This window comes from Dipteris shenzhenensis, chromosome 2 (genome assembly GCF_047967505.1).
Source record: "Dipteris shenzhenensis isolate YYH24624 ecotype China chromosome 2, Dip_SZ_1.0, whole genome shotgun sequence".
In the NCBI taxonomy this organism is placed as follows: Eukaryota; Viridiplantae; Streptophyta; class Polypodiopsida; order Gleicheniales; family Dipteridaceae; genus Dipteris; species Dipteris shenzhenensis.
The window spans coordinates 49,423,571-49,435,173 of NC_141597.1; the positions used below are offsets into that span (position 1 = coordinate 49,423,571).

Here is an 11,603-nt window from a genome sequence, read left to right on the forward strand (position 1 = left end):
CAAGGTGCTTCTTCAAATATGAGTGCCTCGGGATCTATAAAGATTCTAAATTGATCTAGGGTGGGTGGATCTTAAGAGCCAATATAATGATCAAGAGCTAGACTGAAAAGCACAAACTCAAATTCATTATGTGGGACTTGTACTCATAAAGAGACTTGAGAGCTTGCATTATGTTAACGCATTTGAATGACCTCCCTTGTATAGGAGTGGATACATAATTGCATTGCGTGCTAGCATCACATATGGGATAATGCCTCCTTGCCATGTGACATCGTTCTCTTGGCTTCATACCTTGCCTCTATTCTTGTGCTCATGGCACCACAACTCAACACCTCCCCTTGGTGTCACAATGTATTATGTACTACAAGGTGGTGAGACGCAAATTGCAAAACAAAAATCCATCACCTTCCCTCACTTCATACATTGCTACAAAATTTCATAAAGTCTAGTAGTAGTATATGTCAGTACCTCCCCTGGGTGCTCTTGAGTGGTTAGGTTTGATAAAGGGAAAACTAGGTGTACTCATATGGTGACCTTTTAGTATCATAGGCTAAGAGGGTAAGGTTTTTTTATTGTTTCTTTACTTTAGAGAAGTGAGTTGCTAGAGTTCTCCCTTTTACTTGATGAAAACTCCTCAGTGCTAACTTCATGCATCTTCTTTCTTCTTTGTTGATGTTTTTATTCTAGTTCTTGATCTCTTCCATCTTCTTGTGAGTTGCTACTTGGCTCTTCGTCTTTGTCCTTTTTTTATTAGCTCTTTGGTAGCTCCTTTGATATGACTTGATTCTCCTTGTTGCATTATGCTTTATTCTTGATTTCCTTATGTGCCTTTTATGCATTATGTTATGTGTGGATGCCATGTTATGTGCTATGGTCATCGCGTTCATTTATGCTTTTGACGAGCATAGGATAACTTTTTTTGCATTCATGCTTTTGTTTAGTTTTTCCATTTGTTGTAAAGGTCTAACCAATTGATTTCTTTCAATTTTAGCAATATCTAATTGCATCAATAGTTCCGATGTGACAAGCATGCAGAGCTTGAATAGAAATGATTTTCCCTTGTTCGATCACATGAAAATTCTTCCTGGATAAAAAATTATGGCTTCTCAAAGTTCTGATTAAGAAGAAGTATCAAAATGATGATATGGTAAGGTGATGATGTGCACTACATATTCATGTGTATAATATAGAGTGTGCTTAGCAAGAGGTTATTATTGTTGATTGGATTGCCATGTGGTAGTGATGATGTGGCATAGCCATGTGTCAACGTACCATATCTTATCACATGGATGGTATGTCATGTTGCCATGTGTACTACCACATGGCTCTTATCTAGTGCCATGTGGTGCATTTCTTCTTTAAGGCTAGTTTTACAACCATCCACTGGATGCCTACTCCATAGTGCAGCATTTTCACCAAAACGTTTGTGAAAAAGGTATGCCCATCTATGTTGGCTTCACACAAGCGGATAGATACAATTGCAAAAAAGCCATTATGGTATGGACCTTATTAAGGGGACCTCGGGTTGAATCTGCTACTCATTGGTTCAAATTGTCATACACTCTCATGGGTAGGATTGTGAGGCTGCCTAAGTTTTGTGCCTTGCCTTAAGGTGGACTGTTCTGTCAGCTAGGCTAGGTTCATAGATAAGCAACAGCCATTCCTTGGACTACCACTGTTGATGTGTCATGTTCAGACCGAGTGGATGCATCCTTGTTCATTTAGTTTCCATGATCCCCTTGGAACTTTAATGTGAGAAGTACTCCGATCAACGGAAAGCATGCCTAAACTCACCCATAAAGCCATGTCTTGACTCCCTTAAGAATCATGATGGAGCCATGGTGTTAAGCATGTTTTGTGCAATAGGACCACCATGGGGGTTGACTTGGGCCATCAGTTTTCTCAAAGTGTGCCACCATGACTTGTATAAAAGTATAGGTCATGCATAGGACCATAGTAGTGGTTGTCTCATGCTAGGCTAGTTGACATGTGCGACTATGGTCGTAGTCACCACCTACAGTGGTTGATGTGTGTAATATCTGCCACAAAGAAGGAGGGATCCTCAATAACTTTCCTCCCTGCCATGGATTCTCACTTGAGCTCATCGTGTCTCTGTGTCCTGGGGTGCCTCTCTCATACCTCCTTTCTTGAGCTCCCTCTAGATAGATCCTCCCTCCTAGCGAGCACTTGCCACTTGTCAATTCATTTTGGTGCCATGTGTCCCACAAGGGATCCCTTCCATTAAATCCCTCTCTTGAGCTTCCTTATGCACCTCTCTTAAGCTTTCTTATGCACCTCCTCCTTAATCCTTAGGCCTATGAATAAACCTAGACCCAAACCTTCGAACCCCCACAAGATGCAAGTGTTGTCGAACCCTCTGGTCTCTGCCTCACCAAAACCAAACCACGAGGCTCCATGATTGTCATTGATGTAATATGCCCTTCCCCTTAAGAATGGTTTACATCCTTAAAAAATTAAATTGGGAAATCTCCTCTAGAGATTGCTTACCCTTTCCCATGTTGAACTCTCTTTAGGTCTATCTTCCACTTAACTAGAGAGTCTTAATATATTGTATCTTTTGTTATTTTTTCTTGTTTATCTAAAATTCTTTATGATTTGTGAGGTTAAGTAGCAGGCTCAATGAGATCAACTAGAACTTTATTTCCAATGAGATTGTCATCATCTCCTAAAATACTTTTTAGCATACTTACATAAAAATTGAATGTACTCTACATCCCTCTAGTAAGGCTAATTTGTAAGCAAGTTCTCCAATTCTCTTAAGTAATATGAATGGTCCATAATACTTAGGAGATAACTTTGGGCATCTATTATATTTAGGGATTTTGAAGATTCAAGCACCCTGAGATGTACTTTCTCATTTACTTCAAATTTCAACCTTCTACTGTGTGGGTTTACATACCTTCTTGCTCTATAATGAGTCTTTCTAATGCTATATTTAGCTAATTTAAGCATTTGATTCATATCCTCAAGAAAGCCTTTGGGTACTTGAATCCTCTCTTTTTCAAGTCCCACTACAATTCGAGCTCTAGGTTGAAATCCATACATCAGCATGAATGGACTAAAACATATAGCTGAATGCTTGGCATTGTTGTATGCAAATTAGAATATGGGAAAATATTATTTCCTATTAGTTTGCCATTTACTTACATATGCTCAAAGCATATCCTCAATGATCTGATTGACCCTTTCAATTTGACCACCGCTCTAGATGACCCGTGGTGTTGATATTCAAAGTAGTTTCTAACCTCATAAACATAGTTCTTCAAAAATGGATGTTAAATTTCCTATCCCAATCACTAACAATACCAGATGGTAGCCCATACAATCTATAGATATGATCCACATATAGTGTTGCTAATTTTGAAGTTTTAATCTCTTCGTTGGTTAGAATACAATGGGCCATCTTCATCAACCAATACACAATTACCTGTACAGATTCGTGCTCCCTCCGTGTTCTAGGTAATCCAATAATAAAGTCCATGGAGACACTTTCCCATGTTGCCAAATGGGATCTCCAAGGGATGCAGGAGACCTCCTACCTTAAGGCATTCAGACTAGCATTTTTGGCACTTTAATACAAAATCTTGGACGTCCTTATCTATTTCACGCCAAAAGCATGTATGTCTTCTGAATTCCTAGATGTCTAGCTCTCGAACTATCAGGACACTCAAAAATAATTTGGTGCCTAATGTCATTATTATACACGAGACACATACTCTACCCTTGTAGAGTAGGTAGCCATCTTCAATTCTATTATTTTTCCACTTAATTCCTTTGTCACCAACCTATGCTATGGCATCATTTCCATGTGACTCCTCAATGAAAGCTTCTCAATTTGTTAGATCCCTCGTCATAATTGCTTTTCATATTTCAAAACGGTGAAGATCAAACTCACCTTTTCCTTTTACAGACTCTAGGAAATCATTTTGGAATTGAGTAGAAGTCAATTCATTAACCATTGGGTTTCGGCTTAGGGAATTTGCTACCACATCAATATTTCCCTTTTAATAAGTCAATTGGGTATTAAACTCTTGCATTATTTTAGCCATTTAGCATTTCTTCCTGTAGGCACAGGGTGATTGCAACTCCAATTAATGCTTTCTTGATTAAAAATGATCTCAAGTTTGGCACCATACAAGTAGTGTCTCCATTTCTTCAAAGCATATACTATAGCACACAGTTCCTTCTCATATGTCGAGCAATTTTGTTGGGTGCAGTCTAACTTTTTGCTTTCAAAAGCGCTTTTGTAAAAGTAATGCCCCAAGAGCAAAATTATCGGGTCCACTAACTTTAAGACGGGAGCTGATGCTATAGGTACTTTTAACTTTTCAAAACTCTTATTTTGAGGTTATTCGATACGAAGGTACATACGTCCCTTCCCTGCAAGGAAAGCAACTCTTGGGATGAAACTAAGATGTGTTGAACTTGGAAAGCGACCATTGGGATCAAATAAAAGGCGAGGTGAAGCTAGATCGCATTGCTGTGGCAGAAGCCTTTGAAAGGGGGCGGGAGGGGGAGGAAATAAGGGTGAGGCGAAGCATTCGAAGCAGCAAAAATAGAGAGGGAGGAAGGAAGAAGGGACAAACCAGAAGTGAGGGCTTCAGGACACCAGCTCGACAGCCCAGGAATTCCTGGAAGATCTCTTCGACGGTGCCAGGATTGGAAGGAAGAGAGGTATCGTCCTTGACGAGTAGGAGATGAAGGCGAAGAAGAATTCGATTATCAATTAACCTGTGTATTGGCAATAGCATAGATTATAAATGCGGAGTGAAATCTGCTCAATCACAGATTTCATCGCCTCATTGAATTCCTTCTGTTGATAATGGAGCTCCTCAGCCTAATCAACCTGTGATGGTGATGGTGGGTGGTGGTTTTGGCGATGGCTTCCTCCCTTAAGCCTCCATGCGGAACTATCTTTGGCCAAAACCTCATGTTGGACATCTCCAATTTCACTCAACACAGCAACGTACTTCTCCCCCACAATCCCCCACTCAATGATTTTCACAGTTACCCTTGTAGCAGTCCTCCATCCGATTGGCTCCTCTGACTTGTTTGTCGTGAATCTTACCAGACAATCCCTTGGGCTCCAGATTTCACGCTCGACATCACCAAGGAATTTATATGGGTAGACGGCTCCTACACTCCCTGTCGGTTTACGCACTTGCTCGACCAAAAGGAGTTCGGACGCAAAGGAATGCACGAGAGCAAAGCATCCACTCAACAGGCCCGATCAAACTCTAAAGACCGTGGTTTCATTGATCGTGTCAGCAATTGCGATGCCAGCATTAGGCGCTGTTTACCTGTGAACGCCTCTAAGGCACACGAACTGCGAGACAACATTACGTTGGAGGTATTGAGTTTAGAGGAGGCCCTCACTTCTTTGGAACGGGTACCCCAGCTTCCTTCGCTTGAGAGCTTTAAATGCATTCTGCAGAAGTGCAGAAAAGAGAGAAATCCGGAGTATGCTAAGCGCTTGCATGCCTACATGTGCAAAGGTGGGCTGGAGGTTCATAGCGCTCTCGGGAACTACCTTGTCCCAATGTTGGTGGAATGTGGAAGCATGGGCGATGCTCTGCAGGTTTTGAATAGGTTGGTTGCTCCCAACGAGTTCTCTTGGACTTCTCTCATCACAGGTCATATTGAATGTGGGAAATCACAGCTTGCCCTCAACCTGTACCAGAAAATGCAAGAAGGTTGTGTATGTCCCAGCAAACATACTTTTGTGGCCCTGCTGAAGGCTTGTGCTAGGCTCAAGGATGCAGAAAGAGGCCAGGAAATACATGCAGTGGTTGACAGAAAGGGGTTGGGAAGTGACCCTTTCCTTGGCAACACCTTAGTCGATATGTATGCCAAATGTGGCTTACTTGCAAAAGCACGGGAAGTGTTTGACAAGCTTCCAGTTCGAGATGTTGTCTCATGGAATGCACTTATCGCTGGGTATGCCCAACACAGGCTTGGTGAAGAAGCGCTGAAGTGTTTTAAGGAAATGCGACTCGAGAGTGCCAGTCCAAATGCTGTCACGTACGTTTGCAGTTTGAAAGCATGTTGCAGTGCAGGAAACATGGACAAGGGCCAAGAAATACACATGGAGATCGCCAGAAAGGGGTTGGAAATAGATCCTTCTCTTGGCAACACCTTGGTTGATATGTATGCCAAAGGTGGCTTGCTTGCAAAAGCATGGGAAGTGTTTGACAAGCTTCCAGTTCAAGATGTAGTCTCATGGACTACACTAATAGCGGGTTATGTGGAACACGGTTTTGGTGAAGAAGCGCTGGACTGTTTTGAACAGATGCAATTGGAGGGTGTGTCTTTGAATGGTGTCACAATTGTTTGTGGCTTGAAAGCTTGTGGCAGCATAGGAGCCATAGAGAAGGGACGTGAAATACATGCAGAGATTACCAAAATGGGGTTGGAAAGGGATTCTTTTGTTGGCAACAGCTTGGTTGATATGTATGCCAAATGTGGCTCGCTTGCAAAAGCATGGGTTGTGTTTGACAAGCTTCCGGTTCGAGATGTGGTCTCATGGAACGCACTTATCGCGGGGCATGCCCAACACCAGCTTGGCGAGGAAGCATTGAACTGTTTCAAACAGATGCAACTGGAGGGGGTGTCTCCTAATGCCGTCACATTTGTTTGCAGCTTGAAAGCTTGTGGCAGCATAAGAGCCCTTGGCACGGCTTGTGAGATACATGCCGATATTGTCAGGCAGGGGTTAGAAAGAGATCCTTTTCTTGGCAACACGTTGGTTGATATGTATGCCAAATGTGGCGCGCTTGCAAGCGCACAGGAAGTGTTTGATAAGCTACCATTTCGAGTTGTTGTCTCCTGGAATGCACTGATCGCAGGGTATGCCGAACATGGGCTTGGTGAGGAGGCTCTGAACTGTTTCGAGCAGATGTGCCTGGAGGGTGTCTCTCCAGATACAATTACACTCGTTTGCAGTTTGAAAGCTTGCTGCAGCGTAAGAGCCATAGATAAGGGCCAAGAAATACACACTGAGATTGCCAGAAAAGGGTTGGAACAAGACCCATTTGTGGGCAGCACCTTGATTGATACATATGCCAAGTGTGGCTTGCTTGCAAAAGCAAGGGAAGTGTTTGATAAGCTTCCATCTCGAGATGTAGTCTCCTGGAATGCACTAATTGCAGGCTATGTTGAACATGGGCTTGGTAAGGAAGCACTGAACTGTTTCCAGCAGATGCAAATAGAGGGTGTCTCTGTGGATGCTGTCACATTTATTTGCATCTTGAAAGCTTGTGGCAGCTTAGGAGCTCGAACTGAGGGCTGCAAAATACATGCAGAGATTGCCAGAAAGGGCTATGAGGTGGATCCTAATGTTTGCAACACCTTGGTTGATATGTATGCTAAATGTGCCTCACTTGGTAAAGCATGGGAATTGTTTGACAAGCTTCCAGTTCGAAATGTAGTCTCGTGGAATGTGCTGATTGCAGGATGTACTGAACACGGGCTTGGAGAGGAAGCCTTGGATTGTTTTGAGCAGATGCAACTGGAGGGGGTGTCTCCAAATGTTATCACCTTTGTTTGCATCCTGAAAGCTTGTGGCATTGTAAGAGCCATAGAGAAGGGTTGCGAAGTATATGCTTTGATTGCCAAATTTGGGTTGGAAAGAGATCCTTGTGTGGGCAATGCCTTGGTCGATATGTATGCCAAAAGTGGCTTGCTTGCAATTGCAAGGGAAGCCTTTGACAAGCTTCCAATACGAGATGTTGTCTCATGGACTGCGCTTATCGCAGGGTATGCCCAACACGGGCTTTGTGATGAAGCACTGGACTGTTTCCAACAGATGCAAATGGAGGGGGTGTCTCCAAATGTAGTCTCATGGACTGCACTAATTGCAGGATATGCACAGCTAGGAGAAAGTGAAATTGTTTTCCAAATGCTTGAGAGGATGAGAGGAGAAGGCATACAGCCAGACAGGGTCACATTCCTTAATATTCTTACTGTATGCAGTCACGCGGGTCTAGTGGATACAGGCCAGAAGTACTTTGAGGCTATGAGAAAAGTCTATGGCATCACTCCAACTATTGAGCACCACAATTGCATCATGGATCTCCTTGGCCGTGCAGGCCAAGTAGAGGAGGCTGTACAGATGGTAGAGAAGATACCTTTCGAACCTAATCTTGCAGGGTGGCTTACTGTGTTGGGTGCTTGTCAGAAGTGGGGTAATGTGAACCTTGGAAGACAGGCCTTTGAACATGCTGTGCGATTGGATGAAAAGGATGCTGCAGCTTATGTCTTGATGTCTAACATTTATGCAGGAGGACGAGAAGCCTGAAAAATAAAAGAGCTGCACATTGATATCTTTACTGCAGCATTTTTAGAAAACTTCACTGAACGTGGAAGTGAACACTCTCCCAGATCTGGCCCATTGCTCAAGTAGTGCGAAGATTGTCATTTGAACTATTGGAAGGTGGGGTCTTTGTGGCCCAAAGCGGCACCTATAATACTATGTGGTTAATGGAAATGGAGGGGTGAAAGACTCTTCTCGTAGGCTCGTGTCACGTGGAATTGGGGGCTTGATTAGTCCCACGTACAAAGGTGCAAATGTGTGATCCTTGGATATAAAGAAGTAATGAACCCCTCCTCACTATCCAGCCAGCTTTTTGGATAATGGGGAGGCTCCGTGTGGGGAGGAGGTGGCTTAGTGCTTCCTTGTACCACTTGGCAGCATCTGATTGGCTGCCCAGCATTTGTATAAAAGCAGGTTTCACCTGTGCACTGTGATTGGCCCATGGGATGTTGCACCTCGTACGTGTGCTCTGACTGGCAGTGTGTGTGACTGTTGACAGCAGCTGGCTAATTTGTGGACTGGGGAGTTTGACTGCACACGCGCAAGAGGTGGCAGCCTGCGTGTGCTTCAACTGCAGTGCCTGTTCAGAGGTTTAGTGTCGACTACGTGACTGCTCTTCAGAGATTTGATGGCAGCCTGGCCCTTAATGGGCAGCCATCGCATGATTGGCTGATTAGTCTTAGTGGGTTGTGGTATTTGGCCCATGGGGGGGTGTTGGAACGTGGGGTCTTTGTGGCCCAAACCCCCGTCGTGTGGCACCTAGAAGACTATGTGATTAATAGAAATGGAGGGGTGAAATTCTCCTCTCAAGCGCTCGTCACACGTGGGATTGGGTCCCACATACAAAGGTGCAAATGTGTGATCCTTGGATATAAATAAGTAATGAACCCCTCCTCACTATCCTGCCAACTCTTTTTGGCTAGGAGGAGAGGGAGTGGCCCCCTTAGACTCCGCGATTCCTCGTACCAGTTGGCAGCCCAACATAAACATGCTGTGCGATTGGATGAAAAGGATACTGCAGCTTATGTGTTGATGACATAGCTGCAAGTGCTTACATGCAGAGGACGACCACGAATCCTGAAAAATAAAAGAGTGCAGAGTGTGCTACATTAAAAAAGATGTGCACTACTGAACCTGGAAGCGAACACACTCCCAGATCTGGCCATTGCACAAGTAATGCAAACTCAACCCATATGTTATCATCTTCAGGTTACTCCTTCCACGTGACGGAAAATTCCACAGTATTCTTATTCATCGATTCCTTTCTTCCATACCCAAGAATAAACTTTGTTGGTCAAAACTATTCTGCCTTTGTCATCAAGTGGAGGTAAGGTGGGGAAGTGATCATTTTGTCCAACACACCTTTTCAGCAAACCAACATGAAATAGCTGGTGCATCTTAGAGTCAGAGGGTAAATTTACCTCATAGAGCAAAACTCCTCTCGTGTGGACAACTAAGAAAGGGCAACTTGCATCTATCTTTACTAATTGTTTTCTTCAACTGGTGAGGTTGCAGCCATGAGCACATAAAGTTAGAGGCAAAGGTATGTGATAAGGAATGTATTAAAGTAGCCACCCTAGGATGTGGACTACATGATATGGAGATGTGGATTAAGGATATCCACAAGGAGAGATGTGGACCAGAGGATCCTACAAGTGTTGACTATTCAAAGGGCACTCTTTATATAACAGGCCTATCATGTATGGTTGAGTACACACACATTGCAAGAGATATAGATTTGCTATCTCCCTCTCATGTCTTATTTAGTGTACTTTGAGCCTCCTTAGTTCTTCCACTAATCTTGTGTGCACTAGGCTAGTACGATCCGCACTTTGTCAGGTCAATCATAGCAACAATAGAGGAAATTTTCGTGAAAGAGAAAATCACCATGGTGGATATATCCAAGTCATAGTCATTATGCCAATGAGCCTCACACCATGTATCTTTCAAGTGAGGATATGCAAAATACTAACATAGTGTACATTGACATTGATTGTGAATCCTAAGGGAAACACAACTATCAAGTTGACCAAATTGATCAAAATCCTTGGTACATGGATAGTGGTACATCATCTCAGATGACAAAGCATCAGGAATGGTTTACAGAGATGAACTCTTTGATCTCGTGCAGGCCTTATGAATGATTTTCATCATTCATCTTGTTAAAATTTTTCATTCACTAGATAGTAAACCTTGATTTTTTGTGCACTTTACCACAGGTGTTTGATTTTAGGTTGGCAAGATTGATTGCTAGGGATAAGATTAGATCCATCTCTACTATTTGAGGAACTAAGGGCTACATGGCTCCCGAGTGGACATCTTCTAGGCGCATTACAATGAAGGTGGATGTATACAGTTATGGAAGATATATGAATAATTTCACTGCTACAAAAGGATTAGTAAAAGATGTACTCTGTGTTCCAAAAGTTAGTAAGAACCTTTTGTCAGTTGAAAAAATGATGGAACACAACCACAGAGTCATCTTCGATGGGGATGAATGCAAAATCAGGGTTAAATCTAGAGGATATCAGCTAGTGGAAAAAGCAGTCAAGGAAAGACGCTTGTTCAAAATGCTACCTTTTGTACCAGACTTACATGCCATGTCACATCAATAGCAACCAATGTCACTTTCTATAGTATGGCACAAGAGATATGGACAAGTCAATTTCAAAAGCTTGATGCAGTTCAGAAATCAAAATATTACACTTGGCATTTCAAAGCTTCACTTTCTAGGAAAAGTTTGCGAAGCATGTTGCTTTGGTAAACAGAAATGAACCAATTTTTATAGAAGCACCTCTCAAGCAAAGAGGTTTGATACATATAGATATATGGGGTTATGCACAAACCCATAGCATCAATGGTTCACTTTACTACTTGATTTTCATCGACAATTACATAGGTATTGTTAGGTCTATTTTCTCAAAGAGAAATTTGAAGTCTTTTTTTAATTTTAACAATTCAAAGCCATGGTAGAGAATTGAACAAGCAGAAAGATCAAAGTCATGATATTAGACAAAGGAGGTGAATACATGTCTTCAGCATTCATGAAATTTTACAAAAGTAATGGCAATCGAAGGGAATTCACACATTCAAATACGCCTCAACAAAATGCAATAGCTGAAAGGAAGAATGGGAACTTTTACAGACAGTGCTAGAGGAATGCTTAGTGAAAGCATCTTTCAAATCAAGGTGGTAGAAGCAATTGCCATTGCAAACTGCTTGCTTAATCGGCTTTCAATCGAACCAATTCAAGGTATGACACCTTATGAAC

The 11,603-nt window shown here is 42.5% G+C and overlaps 1 protein-coding gene across 1 annotated transcript; it reads left to right on the forward strand.

Annotated features, from left to right (window-relative positions):
- Positions 1 to 4,598: 4,598 nt before the first annotated feature.
- Positions 4,599 to 9,274, forward strand: LOC147904902 (pentatricopeptide repeat-containing protein At5g27110-like). Its single transcript, XM_087396121.1, has 2 exons — positions 4,599 to 4,987; positions 5,093 to 9,274. The coding sequence occupies exons 1-2, from the start codon at positions 4,901 to 4,903 to the stop codon at positions 8,315 to 8,317; spliced, it is 3,312 nt and encodes a 1,103-aa protein (XP_087252247.1). The 5' UTR covers positions 4,599 to 4,900; the 3' UTR covers positions 8,318 to 9,274.
- The last annotated feature ends 2,329 nt before the right edge of the window (positions 9,275 to 11,603 follow it).